Genomic DNA, 15616 nt, shown 5'->3' on the forward strand with positions numbered 1-15616 from the left:
CGTAACTTATCAGATCAAAACGACTCCCAAGAGAATACCGCCCAATATAACATCACCCTGAACACACACCTCATAAACCGCTTTGTTACGGATACACGACCAACGCTTGATAGGGTAGCTAATCGAGTACCGCCTCAGTCTGCTAGAGCACGCTCTTAGCTATGTTCTTTTCGCCAGTTTCTTTCTCAATTATTATCTTCATCATGGACAGTGCTCAATTTGGAATCAAATGCTCTCGTGGTACGAGTTATTAAGCAGGGTCCAATGCCCACCCTCCCCCCTCCCCGATGGCCCCGGCGCCGCGAAGCGTAGACTCGTGCTCTCCCTCGGGGTAGATGCAGTTCTGGCCTCGCCGTAGTACACAGCCAAGTAGTCTTCTCTGCATCTACGATGGCGCTTACGTCTGGCCTGACTGCCGTGGGGCAAAAGTGAATTAAGCATAATTTCAAACCTCAGCCTTTTCAAGTCGCTATAGAGCCGGCGCCAGTTCGCACAGGCTGCACAGGGGCCCTCAAGCGTTGCCGCAGATCGCAAGCTGCGCCAACCACAAGGGTTTAGCCTTGAGCCAATGGGGGAGGATCCTGAGACCGTTATAGGAACCCCGCCATGGAGCGCTTCACGCAGGATTTGGAAGGCTTCTGCCTCCATCTCGTCAAGCGAGGCGGGCCGACTGCATGCTTCGCTCGCAAGCGTGAGCTCCTGCTGGGGGCATACGATGATGGCTGTGGGCGGCCGCGAATGACGACAGTGATGTTGTGTCGAGCAATGGACAAGTTTATTTTGTCCTGAACCATTGTAGGCAACGGATCCATAGGATAGCCTCGTTGGCGGCGCGACTTGAGAGGCGCAGACAGCACACTGCATCAAGCGAGGCGCAGATGCGAAATGGTGCGTTGGAGGAGCTCGACGCTCAAGTTGAGAAGAGTTGGTATCATTTTGCGCGTCTTGCGATATGGTTTGGTCGTTTGTGCAATGCTCCTCGCCACTTGCCATATTCGTGGGAGCGGCGATCCTTCGTGTGCGTTTGCGCCACTGGAAGCCCATAAAAAAGCCAACACAAAACGGCGGCTCCCACTGTAATTGTTCCCTGCCCTGCAGAATCCATCACCACGACCAAAAAAGCAAGTGCTTCGCATCCCCGAATTGTTCATCCGAGTTTGCTGCGAGTCTACACAGTTCCGGCATATTCGGCAACGCTACCTCTTTAGCTGCGTCGCCATCCCACTTCTACCCGCCCCATCCAAGTTCATGGCGTGCTTTCTGGGAACGAAACGACCGTTTTTTTCGAGCAAGATTTCACGTTGACTGGTGGGGATCAGAACAAGGTTAAACGCTAGCGGTCCATTGTCCGAATTCAGAGCCGCTACAAAGCGAAATTAGTACGTTCATTTGTCACCCAACGTCCGTGGAAACGGCCTGGAGAAAACTTTTCTGGCGCGTTCGCGATTCAAGAAACTTTTTGCATTATTTAGCTCAAAGCTGGAAAATCTCACGATGGGCCTCCACCAGTAGTTTAAATATATAGGTGTAGACACACGCGGCTGTAATGACCCGTGGTAAATTCGGCCGTTCAATCGCATCCCGACCAACAACCGCTTCACCATGGCCAACTCTCGCATCTGGGAATCTCTACAGGTTGGCAACCTGACGCTAGCGCACCGCGTCGTCATGGCGCCCCTGACGCGGTACCGCAACGACGACGAGCACGCGCCGCTCGACATCATGACGCAGTACTACAGCGACCGCGCCTGCGTCCCCGGCAGCCTCGTCATCACCGAAGCGACTGGCGTGTCCGCCGCGGCCGAAGCCCGCCCGTGGCTGCCGGGCATCACCACGGCGGCGCAAATCGCCGGCTGGGCGCGCATCTACGCCGCCGTGCACGCGCGCGGCAGCTTCGTCTTCCAGCAGCTGTGGGACCTCGGCCGCGGCGCGGACCCGGCGTACGTACAAGGCCGCGGGCACGCGTACGCATCGAGCGGCGACGTGCAGCTGGCCGGACGCCCGGTACCGCCAACGCCGCTGGGCGAGGATGACATTTGGCGCAAAGTGGCCGACTTTCGCCAGGCAGCGCGGAATGTGGTCGACGCTGGCGGAGACGGCGTCGAGATCCACGGCGCGCACGGGTACCTCATCGACCAATTCACGCGCGATAGCGTCAACAACCGAAATGATGCATGGGGCGGCTCCGTGGAGGGCCGCAGCCGGTTCCTGCTCGAGGTGGTCAAGGCCGTCGTGGACGAGATTGGCGCAGAGCGCACGGCTCTTCGGCTAAGTCCGTTTGCGCTGCATCAGGACTCGTACTCGTCGGATACGTGGGAGCAAACGGGGCACGTCGTCCGCACGCTCAAGGCGCGCGGGTACAAGCTCGCCTACCTGTCCCTGGTTGAGCCCCGCGGTGATCCGTCCCAGCTGGACGTTGTGACGCCGGACCCGTCCCGCCCGCAGCCCTTCACAAAGCAGCCGCAGTCGCTTGACTTCATCTTTGACGAGTGGGACAGCGTCTCGCCGATTTTTGTGGCGGGCAACTACAAGCAGGACACGGCGGCCCAGACGCTCGACGGGCCGTACAAGGGCCGCGAGGTTGCCATTGCGTTTGGGAGACCGTACATTTCGAACCCGGATCTGGTGTTTCGGCTGAAGCACAACGTGCGCCGTATAATAGAGATACCTTTTATAACGAAAAGGATCCCATAGGGTACAATGATTACCCCTTCTCGCAAGAGGCAATCAGCGCCGGACTAGCCAAAGCTTAGATGAGATAACGATGACTGAATGGAAAACACCCCAAATAACGCACGAGCGATTCAAGGACAGTTTCTTCTCTTCAGCGAAATGGCGGGCTTTCCACTAGGTTTGCAGCCGCCCACTGAGCGCGAAGCTGCTCGGCTTCATGGTCGAACGGGATTCCGGTTTGCCATGTAATGTTTTGGAGGCATGCAAGAATGGCATGCTGCTGCGCAAAATGCGTAATGTCTCTTGCAGTGTATAGGATAGAGCTAATGACAATCGGATCCCACTGCTCGGGAAAGTCATTTGACGTGACAATGCCTGCAATGGCCCTCGCATGCCAGATAGGGGATGTCGAATGCTGACGTCGGCCAGGGATGTTGAGAAGTCGGGGCTTGTATTGCAATAAGAGTAGTGCAGTAATATGATAGAAAATGGCTGCCTGCACAGCAATGGCGCTAGAGTAGAGGTGTATCGGGAATGAAGCCGCATTCGTGGGGTCAATTCGACTTACCTCGATGCTACCGACATCGACTAGTGATTGGATCTCCACGGGCCGCGTATCGTACCACGCTTGGCTACGTAGCCAGAGACTCTGCCAGTTTGGAGGAGCACCCGATATTGAGAATGCGGCAGGGTTGTCGGGGCTACCTCGCGCTGTCTCGAGGTCGTCAGCACTTCGTCGGAAGACAAAGTGAAGAGTTGCCGTGAGATGATGGAGCGCCCAGTTATATGGTGAGGCCAATATCAAGTGGTCTCTAGAAGTAGCATTGTGTTGCAGCAAGTATAAATCTGGAGTCGTCATCGGCGGCGCGCATGTCAATATCGATGCTGCCAAATCTATGGCAGTCAGACAGACACTGTGCGAACGGAGAAAATACAAAATGACATACCGATACGAGACTGCTGACACACGAGAGTTTTGAAAGGCTCTTGAAAACTACAATGAGTGCCTTGCTGAAATACAAACCGTTTCCAAGCACGAGTGCCAGAACACAGGGTCTCGGCAAGCTTGATGAGAGCATCGGCGAGGGGTTGCAGCTCCGGGGCGACATCAGACAGCTCAGTCCGGGCAGTGTGTGCACGTGTGATGTTGTAGTCCCCTCGAAGATGTGACGACGCCAGCTCGACGAGCAGAGTCTGCACAGGTTCACATTTCTGCGCCGTTTGCATCATGGCAACACCAAAAGCGCTGTCTGGATCGCCAGCCTCTAGCCACGGCGCAGTGCGATAGCGGAACTGGCGCAGTAAGGCAATGTCCCTCTGAGACGCCTCTGTAAGCTCAATGTCAAAGTAGGACTCCCAGTCGGAGCGGGTTGTATGGTGATGATGCGTCAGAGTCCGCGAGGACGAGGAGGCGGGCAGTTGCCAACAAACGCTCGGGCGCGGAGAGTGCCGTGCGAATGCCGTGCCTCGAGTTTCTGAACTCGGCGCTGCTTTCTCTGGAGAGGGGTCATTCGTCACAAACTAGGGAAAAGCTGGGTGTCAGCTGGTCAAGCGAGATTCTGGGTGAAGCAACAGGTATGTACAATGATTTCTGCGTAGGTGCCGGATTGGGGATCTGAACCGTTGACGTATTTGCAGGCAACTTTCCGCGACTCGCAGCCAGTGCATTGTGGTTTCTTTTCGTCACCTAGAAAGCCATTTGTTAGAGTCTGGAAAGATAAAACACATAGGCCACGTCGTGTACATTTTCGACGTCGCTGGCGACACGCGACACACCCAGTCTTGACCCGGCGCTTTTCCAGGGGCGTGTTGCGCCTCACTGGCATGATGGCACTGTCCCAGGCACTGCAACGGTATTGTGCTGCTTGGGAAACTCGATATTAGGAATAAGGAAGTTAAGAGAGGTGGGAATGGCACGACCTCCCGACTTGTACCGTTTCTGGGTAAGTTTTATGATGGAGGGAAGTTGGTGCCGTCACCAATGTCACGAAACTCCACTGAATATGCCACTGGGGCGGCTAGTTAATGTAGCTGCATGTACTGGTGGGACAATACGCCGTATGCTGGCAATTTTTAAGATAATGGTTACATTCACATTTCTCCCTATATTTACTGCCGACCGCATGAGTACAAATCGCGTCCTGTTCAAACGTGCTCAACCACAGCGACAGATCCGGCTTTGTCGTGCACCATGCCATGGCCCTCGAGGAGCGCCGTCAGGCCAACCTCCTCCTGCGCTGCGAGTAACATCTCAGCATCCCGCGCACCAGTGTGACTGTTGAAGACGCGATCCATCTCTTCCAGACTCGCGTTCTTGGTCTCGGGCAGACATAGCCAGACCCACAGCATACCCGCGGCCAGGAATACGGCAAAGAAGATGTACGTGCCCCAGGCCCAGGCCTCGAGCATCGGCGGCACAAAAAAGGCAATGGCGAAGTTGTTGAGCCAGTTGCTGAAGGCGCCGATGGAGCTGCCCTTTGCACGAATAGAAAGAGGGAAGATTTCGGCGACAATGGTCCAGGAGACGGGACCCCAGGTGGCGCCAAAGCCGGCAATGTAGACCCAGATGAGTGCTGGATGAACAGTCAGTTTTGCAAAGCCAATGAACGAAGTAATCATATAGAAAGAACGCACCGACAGCTACCCAGCCTTCTGTAGCATGCGAGGTCCAGTCATGCCTGAATTTGGCCACGATGATGCCCACAATGACCATGGAAATCCCCATGACTATCGATCCCACAATCAACATTGGCTTTCGGCCAACTCTGTCAATTATAAACTGGGGCAAATGTTAGCTTCCGAATTTAGGGATTACCCCGCAAAACCCCCACAACCAAAAAAAAAAGAAAACTAACCATGGCAGGGATCGTGCTGGCCATAAACACCACGCCCGTGACGCCAGTTGCCAACAACGCCGTCGTTCCAGACGTCAAACCAAGGCTGTGGAAAATGGTCGGACAGTAGTAGACTATAGCATCAATGCCACTCCATTGCTGCGCTCCCATAGTAAGAAATCCCGTCGAAATTCTCTTGAAATTATCACGAGTTCTGAAGCAGTTGATATACTGGGCGATCTGCTCCTTGAAGGCGCTTTGCTGGCTCACGTCGGCAAGTTTTGGAAAATCTCTGGCAAAGGCCTTCTTCTCAAAGACAGCCTCTGCTTTAATTTCCAAGAATTCGAGTTGCACGAGCTTGTCGTCCATGGGCAGTTTCCTCATCCAGGCCAGCGTCGCCTTGGCCTCCTCATCGCGTCCCACTTTGACCAGCCATCGAGGCGAGTAGGGCATAAACCAGATTCCAATTGCTAGAGCAGCTGCTGGGATTCCCTGAATAATGGACGGCAGTCTCCATGCCATGTCAGACTGGGACTCGCCGGTGCCGCCGATGTAGTTGCTGGCGTAGCCGATCCAGAAGGAGAGCATGATGCCAAGAATGGTGGCAAATTGGTAAAACGAGACGAGGAAGCCGCGCATCTCTGGGAGCGAAAGCTCGGCATTGTACAGCGGCGCAACGCCACTGAAGAGGCCAACACCAATACCGGTGAAGAAACGGCCGGCGTAGAGCAGAGACGGCGCACCAGCCTTGGCTCCAATGTAGAGGTAGCTACCCAAGATGACCCAGAGGCAAGCAACAAACATGGTGCGCTTTCGGGAAATGAGCTCGCTGAGAATACCAGCAGAGAGGGAGCCCACAATACCTCCGAGCTGGAGAATGGAAGTCAACCAACCTGTGGCGGAAGAGGAGTTGACAACCGAGGGGAAATTGGAAGTGAAGCGCGTCATGACGAGCGACTGGCCCAGGACACCTTGCTGGTAGCCATACTCAAAGCCACCGAGACTATCCGTCAAGTCAGCAAACTATACTTTGGGCAGCAAGTGATGGAAACGGTACGTACGACGCAAATAGCGCGATGAAGACAACTTTGGGATTGGAGCAAATGGACTGCCACAGGGTCTTCTTGCCCGCGAGGGGCCTCTGAGCCGACTGCATGATGTCTTGGGAGGCAGTCTACAGTGGTACGATTTTGTAGATGTGATGTAGCTTCGAGTGACGGTCCCATCAGCAACGGTCAGGGCATTGGCCTATATATACCAAAAACACGGACGCTACCCCCCGAATTCCTCCACACCCCAGGTTTATTGATCCCCAGAATTCATCTGAGCTCAGAAAACCTGATCCGCGCACGACTAGTAGAAAAAATAGACCAGCAATATCAGTTGCGAAGCCCAGACTGGCCAGCATTAAGCGCCGCTAGACCGAATTCGGGGGCCGTAGCCTACGGCCCCCCTCTTTGGCAAAATTGGCAGTCCAGACTCTTCATCCTGACTCAACATTGATTAATTGACGGGTTATTATTCAAGGAATGGTTCGCGATTTCTACCAGCTCGGCTGATTTTATGCTGGACACGGCCATGCTGGCGCCAATGACGGCGAAGCGACGCACGCCAATCTGTGACAATGGATGAACCAGTCGTAGGCCCGAGCCCATCCCAGGAGATTTCCTTTTTGTCGCCCGAGTCCTTGTCCACTCTCGACGACTACTCCAAGAACCCGCGGTTCATACAGCTGCAGGAAGAACTACGCGGCGTGTTGTTCGCGCGTGCTTCCGGCGAGAATGCCCTCACAGACGACGCGCCCGACCCTTCTGGCGAGGCCGCCGAGGACGACACCTCACAGCCGGAGCCTAAACACGGCTTTGACTTTGGTCGCGTGAGCATACCCAAAATGAAGCTCATTCACTACCTCAAGAACTGGATCGTCGAGTGCGCGCCGTACCTCGACAAGTTTGACGGCGCGCGGCACTTTGCCACGCACGTGCCCGTCATGGCCGCCCGCTCGCCCGCGCTGCTGTACGCCGTGCTCGCTTTTTCCGCGCGGCAGACGGAGCGCCGCACCAAGTCCACTCAGACGTACGACAGCATCGAGCTCTACCAGGAGTCGATCCGGCTGCTGGCGCCGGGCATGCGGGCGCACGACGCCAACATGCTCGTGACGGCGTGCATCCTCGCCGTCATGGAGCTCATGTCGGGCAGCCCGCGCAACTGGCGGCGCCACATTGAGGGCTGTGCGACGCTCTTCGACCTCTTCCACGTCAACGGCTTCTCCGGGGGCGTGCTGCAGGCCGTGTTCTGGTGCTACGCGCGCATGGAGGTCTGCGGCGCCATCATCTCGGGCGGCGCGGAGAGCACGGTACTGGCGCTGCAATCGTGGGTGCCAGCGGCTCCGGGAGCGCTTGCTGCTGAGGCGGACGAAGATTTATTTGTGCGCAGTGCGTTTGCCCGTAGTAGCTTGGAGAATAGCGACATGCATGCGAATTGGGCCGTGTACCTGTGTGCCAAGGCGTGTGATTTGCTGTACAGGAGCACGCGTGCGACGGAGCGGCGTGAGCCTGGGCAGCAGGACAGCAGTCCGTTTGCGGTGCAGTGGAGGGCGCTCTGGGGGGACCTCGAATTTTGGTTCCAGTCACGCCCAGACAGCTCGCTGCCGACTCTCGTGTCAGAGGACAGCGGCCAGACGTTTCCCACCATTCTCTACGCGCACTGGCCGGCCATCTCGTCCAATCAGGTGTACCATGCCACGTGCCTCATCATGCTCGACATGCGGCCGCGGGACGAGGCTGTGCCGTCGCCCGAGGGATCAGCCGCGTGGCACGCACGCCGCGTGTGCGGCATCTCCTTGACGAACCCGCACCGCGCCAGCCTCATCAACGCCATCCAGCCGCTGTATCTGGCCGGCAGGCTGCTCACGCATACCGCCGAGCACATTGCCGTCGGGCGCTTGTTCAAGATGATTGAAGAAACAACGGGCTGGGGGGCGCTCTGGCGGCTGCGGGATTTGGAAATTATTTGGGGGTACATGCCTGGCGAAATCCTGGCTGCGATGGGCTGATTTCTATCATTCATCTGTTATCTTCGTCTATAGAAGACGGAATCTTGGTCTCCTGCTCAACCAAGACAGTGTTTTTTGATGAAACCCACGACACTATGTGATAGGGTCCCGCAGGTAAACTCCATATCATATCCTGATGCAACACATGTTACTGACTAATTCAAGTACATAGTTGCAGAGGGTGTGAAAATTCTCCTATCATTTTACAGGGACAGATGCACCACCGCCGCTCAGAGGGCGGCGAGGCCCAGACTGTTGATTAATCCTGGCCAGTACAGGGTAACTACACTCTGACCCGACGTGACGAGTGAGCCTCATAGCGACCATGTCATCAGTGACAACGAAATTGCTTCCGCTTTATACTTTTCTTTTCACTGCTTTTGAACAGCTGATATGAGCTAAGCCATTTGCACTATGTGGAACTTTTGACAGCCTCATCGACAAACGCGAGCGAAAACAACCAAGCGACATTGACAAAATGCTACACGCCGCCCCTTTAGTAGGTATCATGAGCCTCACATCGCCACCATTCTCATTCAGTCATCGTACCTGCTTCTTCTCGACATTGTTCGCTTTCTGCTCGACAAGGCTGTGTATTGCGGCCCTGTCGGCCAAGTTTTAATCGGAGTTGCCTGGGGCAAGCCGAGCGCGCCGAGGCCGAGGAAGCTATTGTTCAATTGTGATATCTCGGTCTTTTGCTGATCGTCTACGAAGGTTCGTATCGCGAGCCCTTGTCGCAAATGCATTCCGCTGACAACGGCAGGTCCGTCCCTCGGAGCCAGCTGCACATCGGGAAAAGAATCGAAAAAGTTGGCCGAAGCGACTCCTGGAGTTGAAGCAAACGCTGTTCGTACTGCACACACTAATGTTAATTGGCTACATTGCAGCTGCTAGCTATTCTGGCACATCAAACCTATTTGCAGCGTATATTGCCGGAACTTGGATGAGTTGGTGGGATTCGGAGGTTGCGCAGGTCCAGCTTCCAGATAGGCAGAGTCTACTGACCGGGCAGTCAACGCGACGAGCCTATAGAGATCAGAGAGTGCGCCGGTCGACGCTTCTGGCATTGGCCAATATGAGAGAATGTATTGTGTGACGGTGAACAGAGCGCTGCAACCAGACTTCTTTGTGAGTATAGTCCGGCTTCATATTTGGAACCAAGCGCTAATTCGTGGGCACTAGGTGTCGACAGATTTCTCGATACCAATCACAGAGATGTTCACGACCGAAATTGTTTGGAAATGCTTGGTCTACAACCTCCTCGGTGATCGGCAAGACGCTCTGCGGTGTGTGGGTGCTTCGACTACCACAAGCTACGACAGGTAGCACGAAAACGATCAGGCAGCCACGTCCAGCAGCGTACAGAAAAAAACGAATCAAAGGGCAAGACGCATACAGGGGGTTGTAGGGTGCCTGAAGCTGGGATCGCTGCTAATGACGCTGCCTACTACTGTCGCCTATAGATGGGTCCAGGCAGATGCCAAAGACGCTGCCTATGAGGCAGGGCGGCCGCGACGCCGCTAAGAAAGACCGACTGCTGTCGCCCAGAAATAGATTTGCAGATAGCTCAGGATTCTGTACCGGCTGACGTCAAGCCGCGGTCGCTCTACCCAGCCTCCATTCTAGGATGAGCCATGGTGGCACGCCAGGCAGATTTGCTTCTCATCTCGTCCATAGCCGAAAGCAAGGCGATATCTACGACCGGGGCAGACACGAGTTCCAACTCCAAAATGTTCCTCTGTGTGACATGGGTCACTCTGCTGTGTAACTACCGTCATAGGACCGTTGGATATTGGCTTGTCCGTACAGAGAGAGGCCCAAGAGGTTGCACCGACGTGTGGCGAAGAGTGCTGGCCAAGCAAAGGGCGAGGCCCTTGCTGTTTGAGGAGTGAGTTTCTGATTCGCACGAATGCCAGCGCAACTCAGAAACTAGGCAGCAGTCTGCAGCCTATTGAGGAGCCTACGCAATCAATTCCATTCCGTGTTGGACGAGCGCGTAGGAATGGGGGGAAGCTGCCTAGGATTGTCTAAATGATGTAACACAGGAAGACAGACAGAACTTACATATAAACAGCTACTGCCAGGTGGGAGCTTCAACAAGCATACTTGCATTCATCATCCACATTTATCATCCATCATCTTCATCACCCATCATCTTCATCACCATGGCCGACTTAGTAGTATCAATCACACGCATCTTACTGATGCTGTTCAATGTCATACTTCACTTTGGCTGCGCTATTGAGTATTACTTCAGTCCCTTGTCCTCGGCCGATCATGAAGCTCCGAAAATCGACTGCATGATGACTGCGCTGGGCCACTTGACCTTGGGCATTTCCCTTATTGGACTTGGCATTGCTGGCAAGTATGGGGAGTTGAGCATTGTGGTTCTGAGCTACCTGTGGGTGTTGATTGCCGAGGTCTGGCTGCTGTGGCGCGGCAAGCAGTATAACGAGTATGTTTCCAAGACACGGCAGTAATAAGCTTCATCGACTTGCTAATCAAGATTACTGTGCGTAGGGCAAAGATTCTGGGGGTTCTCGGCACTGCTATCCTTGGCTATACGTTATCGAAGGAGGTCCTGTGGTGCACTGCTCTTCAGCATTAACAAGGGAGGTCTGATCACGGGGATAGGATGAACGATGTTGAAATCACCTTTGCCTTTAACAGCTTATTGGCTTGTGTGTGCTAGGGGTACTCTGTGTGGTGGCTTGTGGACAAGGCGAGAAAATCGGAGGAACTGAGAGCGACAGACCAAAAACTCATGATTCAGGACGAGCAACAAGCAGCCAAGTACCAATCAAAATAGTTACGAGATAAAACGCATTGTGAAGTGGATTCCTTGGTGAATGAGGCTTCCCCGTTACCCAACGTGCCAACGTGTGACAGGGCGGTTTTAGTTTTTAGCAGTGTGGATGCAGGCCCAACGTTTTTCCGCGTCCACCACTCGGCGAAACTCGGGGCAGGTCAAACTCCTGGGCCAGAAATCGCGATTCTGGAGCAAGCTCGCATCCAAACACCAGACACACTCTCCATCCTTTTTTCCCTTTTTACCTCACCTCTTTTGTTCGCGCCTTTCGCGATCAACTTCCTTTTCTTCCCTTGTTCCCTCTCCCCTCTAATTGGTCCCCCGCCATCTCCTCACAATGTTTCGCAGTCGCGCGCTTGCCACGGTCGCCAGAGCTGCCAAGGTACGCATCCCGCCGGCGCCCTATTTTTTTCTGCGTCTCATGAGCGACAAGCTCTCCCCCCCGGAGCTTCCGCTAACCAGCAACCACAGCTCCAGGCCTCGCCTGTTGTCAGACTCCCCGGCGCCACTCAACAACGCAGAGCGCTCAGCATCCACGAGTACCTCTCGGCCGACCTCCTGAGAAAGGTAGAGAAAATAACTCCCTCGGACGATCCGGACGCATGGCCCCCAATGTGAAACTTACCGCGCAAATAGTATGGTGTCGGCGTCCCCAAGGGCTCCGTCGCCCACACTGCCGAGGAGGCCAAGGCTGTCGCCAACAGCATTGGCGGCGACGACATGGTCATCAAGGCTCAGGTCCTCGCTGGTGGCCGTGGCAAGGGTACCTTTGACAATGGCCTCAAGGGTGGTGTCCGCGTCATCTACTCTGCCCAGGAGGCCGAGATGTTTGCCCAGCAAATGATTGGCCACAAGCTCATCACCAAGCAGACCGGTGCCGGCGGCCGTCTTTGCAGCGCCGTCTACATTTGCGAGCGCAAGTTTGCCCGTCGCGAGTTTTACCTCGCCATCCTCATGGACCGCGCCTCCCAGACCCCCGTCATCGTGTCGTCCTCCCAAGGCGGCATGGACATTGAGGGCGTCGCCAAGGAGAACCCCGAGGCCATCATCACCACCTACGTCGACATCAATGTCGGTGTCACCGACGAAATGGCCCGCGGCATCGCCACCAGCCTCGGCTTCAGCGAGCAGTGCATCGAGGACGCCAAGGACACGATCCAAAAGCTCTACACCATCTTCCGCGAAAAGGATGCCACCCAGATCGAGATCAACCCCCTCTCGGAGACGTCGGACCACCAGGTCCTCTGCATGGACGCCAAGTTTGGCTTTGATGACAATGCCGACTTTCGCCAAAAGGAAGTCTTTGAGATGCGCGACCCTACCCAGGAGGACGCCGATGAGGTGCGCGCTGCCAAGAGCGGCCTGAACTTCATCAAGCTTGACGGTGACATTGGCTGCCTCGTCAACGGTGCCGGTCTTGCCATGGCCACCATGGACATTATCAAGCTCAACGGTGGCCAGCCCGCCAACTTCCTCGACGTCGGCGGTGGTGCCACCCCCCAGGCCATCCGTGAGGCTTTCGAGCTCATCACCAGCGACCCCAAGGTCACTGCCATCTTTGTCAACATTTTCGGTGGCATTGTCCGCTGCGACCACATCGCCACTGGCCTCATTAACACGGTCAAGGCCCTCGACCTCAAGATCCCCATCATCTGCCGTCTCCAGGGCACCAACAACGAGGCGGCCCACAAGATCATCAGCGACTCTGGCCTGAAGATCTTCTCCATTGACGACCTCCAGAACGCTGCTGAGAAGTCTGTCCAGCTGTCCAAAGTTGTCAAGCTTGGTGAGTATCCGATGATGTACGGTTTGTGATGGAATGCTAACGTGACACAGCCCGCGAGATTGACGTCGGTGTCGAGTTCAACCTGGGAATTTAAACTATTGAAATGTACTAGATCAGTGTAATATTTTTTTGCCGCCGAGAAAAAGAGGGAATAGGGGTAGCCTGGGATGGCTGTGTTTGTTTGTTATAGCATGCATCGCTCTGAGACGCAGGGTCAACATGGGAGGTTCTGCTTGTGCCGTTCTATCCGTATCGAAAATCGAAATTCGAGCAACTATAGCCGTCTACCGTGATACACACTGAGTTCAATGTACGACGACGCTGCAGAATGCGGCTCATTGACAAGGCCAGCACTAATGCAAGCCGCATGGATTTATATGAATACCCAACCCAGAAGCAGCTTCCCCCACAACCGATACGGAACCAGCCATTTCCCCAACGGCTCGGACGCCAACGATGCTGGTCGACCTACAACTAGTTAGAGTCACCTTTCCCAATTTGATGCCGAGGCAAGACGAGCAAGGTGCGCAGCGAACATTTTGGTTGGGCTGAGTATGACGAACTGAGCGACATGTGTGGCCAGCTACTACAACCCATCACCGCAGAAGCGCACCATGTTGAACCGACAAATATTCGGAAGCCAATCTGACCTAGACATGCATGAATTTGGTTTATTTCCCCCTACTTTTACCAGATAACTAGCTAGGCAGCAGTCATGACGATTGTGGTGCTTGGTTGTTGATGACAGACAGTGACACGGCCCCACAGGAGCTTCAGGCCAATAAGGAGGCCAATTTCGACAGGCAACAGTTTTTCAACCACAACTTTTACATCCGATACCTTTCTCAACATCCAATTGCGACCACATTACACTCCCTAGTCCCGACCATGTCATCCAGAATCGCTACCATGGCGTTGCGCGCCCGCCTCTCCCCCGGCACTCTGCGCGCCGCGCCGCGCTTCCTCGTGCCGACCTCGCGCCTCTCCTCCTCGGCCGCCGACACGCCACCCCCAGCACCGCCGCTGCTCCAGAAGCTCAAGGGCGACCTCAAGACGGCGATGCGCGCCAAAGACACGGAGCGCCTGTCCGTGCTCCGCGGCATCCTCGCCGCGCACCTCAACGCCTCCAAGACGGCCACGCCCATCAAGACGGACGCGCAGCTCGTGGCGCTGCTGCGCAAGATGGCCGCCGGCAACGCCGAGGCGGCCGCCGAGGCGCGCGCGGCCGGCCGCGCAGACTTGGCCGACAAGGAGGCCGCGCAGGGCGCTGTCCTGCACGAGTACGTGCAGGGCAGCGGCGTGGCGACCCTCGGCGCGGCGGAGCTCGGCGCCCTGGTGGAGAGCACGGTCGCCGAGGTCAGGACGGCGGGCGCGGAGGGCAAGTCGCTCTTCGGAGATGTCATGAAGAAGCTGAGCGCGAAGCTCGAGGGCAAGGATGTGGATAGGAAGACGCTGGCGGACTTGGTCAAGAAGCTGGTTTCGTCGTGAAGGTGCTGGAGGATGTGGGCGGGGATGATGGGTTTGGCGTGTACGATTAGCTAGAGAAAAGCATGTGCTTTGTACTATTTCATCACCGCTTCCTGTACAATACATATGCACCAAGGTGCAATTTCATACGCTGTTGGCCATTGGCTCCCCCTGCCGGCATGGCTCCGGAACGGCTTCCCCACCTCAATTCGGCTCAAAGTGACTCACGACATGCAACTTGCCAGTAACACTAGCAAACAAACAGGCAAGCTTTCCAACACGAAGCAGCGCAAGACGATTGCAAGATTCATCCACAATATGCCGCGACAAAACATCAGCGGCGGCTCCACCTTTGAGGACCAAATTGGCTACTGCCGCGCCGTCGTCCTCGACGACGGCTGGATCCACGTCTCGGGCACCACGGGGTAACTACCACCACCACCCTCCCTTACCGCCAGCCCTTTTCTCTGACTAAATCGAGATACCAGGTACAACTACGCCACGGGCGAGATCTCCCCCGACGTCGCGGCGCAGGCCGAGCAGACCCTCGCCAACATTGACAAGGCGCTCGCCGACGCCGGCGCCTGCATGGCCGACGTCGTGCGCGTGCGCTACATCCTGCCGGACCGCGCCGACTTTGCCGCGACGTGGCCGGTGCTGCAGCGGTATTTCGGCGCGGTGCGTCCGGCGGCGACCATGATCCAGGCGGCGCTCATGAAGGACGAGATGAAGATTGAGATTGAGGTGACGGCCAAGAAGGGCTGCAGCAAGCCGTAGCGTTTTACAATCATGTCTATATTGCAAGTATGCCTCTAGTTTTTAATATACAAGACTGGCCACGGCAAAGCCGGCGGCAAACGTCGTCGCAATCGTAATCAGGCTCGACGTGGACAGCAGCGAGATGCCACTGATGCCGTGCCCCGAGGTGCACCCGCCCGCCATGCGCGCCAATCACCATGAGCGCGCCGCCCAGCACGGCCTGCGCCGGCGCG

General features: G+C 55.8%; 7 protein-coding genes across 7 annotated transcripts in view; 4 read left to right on the forward strand and 3 right to left on the reverse strand.

The window, feature by feature from the left end:
- Positions 1-1602: 1602 nt before the first annotated feature.
- On the forward strand, positions 1603-2694 carry CCM_09024 (NADH:flavin oxidoreductase/NADH oxidase family protein; the record flags this gene model as incomplete). The annotated part of the gene is made up of 1 exon (XM_006674159.1): positions 1603-2694. The coding sequence occupies one exon, from the start codon at positions 1603-1605 to the stop codon at positions 2692-2694; it is 1092 nt and encodes a 363-aa protein (XP_006674222.1).
- Positions 2695-2824: 130 nt separating this feature from the next.
- Positions 2825-4499, reverse strand: CCM_09025 (Fungal transcriptional regulatory protein; the record flags this gene model as incomplete). Its single annotated transcript, XM_006674160.1, has 4 exons — positions 2825-3567; positions 3621-4194; positions 4257-4360; positions 4418-4499. 4 exons carry the CDS (start codon positions 4497-4499, stop codon positions 2825-2827), a joined length of 1503 nt encoding a protein of 500 aa, XP_006674223.1.
- Positions 4500-4818: 319 nt separating this feature from the next.
- CCM_09026 (MFS quinate transporter, putative) lies at positions 4819-6663 on the reverse strand (the record flags this gene model as incomplete). Its single annotated transcript, XM_006674161.1, has 4 exons — positions 4819-5246; positions 5308-5452; positions 5529-6510; positions 6569-6663. 4 exons carry the CDS (start codon positions 6661-6663, stop codon positions 4819-4821), a joined length of 1650 nt encoding a protein of 549 aa, XP_006674224.1.
- A 468-nt stretch (positions 6664-7131) lies between these two features.
- Positions 7132-8562, forward strand: CCM_09027 (C6 transcription factor; the record flags this gene model as incomplete). The annotated part of the gene is made up of 1 exon (XM_006674162.1): positions 7132-8562. One exon carries the CDS (start codon positions 7132-7134, stop codon positions 8560-8562), a length of 1431 nt encoding a protein of 476 aa, XP_006674225.1.
- Positions 8563-11708: 3146 nt separating this feature from the next.
- Positions 11709-13251, forward strand: CCM_09028 (succinyl-CoA ligase; the record flags this gene model as incomplete). Its single annotated transcript, XM_006674163.1, has 4 exons — positions 11709-11753; positions 11843-11938; positions 12008-13157; positions 13208-13251. 4 exons carry the CDS (start codon positions 11709-11711, stop codon positions 13249-13251), a joined length of 1335 nt encoding a protein of 444 aa, XP_006674226.1.
- Positions 13252-14045: 794 nt separating this feature from the next.
- CCM_09029 (Aspartyl/glutamyl-tRNA amidotransferase subunit B, putative) lies at positions 14046-14645 on the forward strand (the record flags this gene model as incomplete). Its single annotated transcript, XM_006674164.1, has 1 exon — positions 14046-14645. The coding sequence occupies one exon, from the start codon at positions 14046-14048 to the stop codon at positions 14643-14645; it is 600 nt and encodes a 199-aa protein (XP_006674227.1).
- Positions 14646-15095: 450 nt separating this feature from the next.
- CCM_09030 (uncharacterized protein) overlaps positions 15096-15616 on the reverse strand; it is a gene marked incomplete at both ends in the record, with an annotated part of 1396 nt that continues 875 nt past the window's right edge. The window contains one exon of the mRNA XM_006674165.1: positions 15096-15417. Within this exon, the coding sequence (XP_006674228.1) occupies positions 15096-15417 (322 nt within the window). The remainder of the gene's footprint in view (positions 15418-15616) is intronic.

The sequence above is a fragment of the Cordyceps militaris genome (genome assembly GCF_000225605.1).
Source record: "Cordyceps militaris CM01 unplaced genomic scaffold CCM_S00007, whole genome shotgun sequence".
In the NCBI taxonomy this organism is placed as follows: Eukaryota; Fungi; Ascomycota; class Sordariomycetes; order Hypocreales; family Cordycipitaceae; genus Cordyceps; species Cordyceps militaris.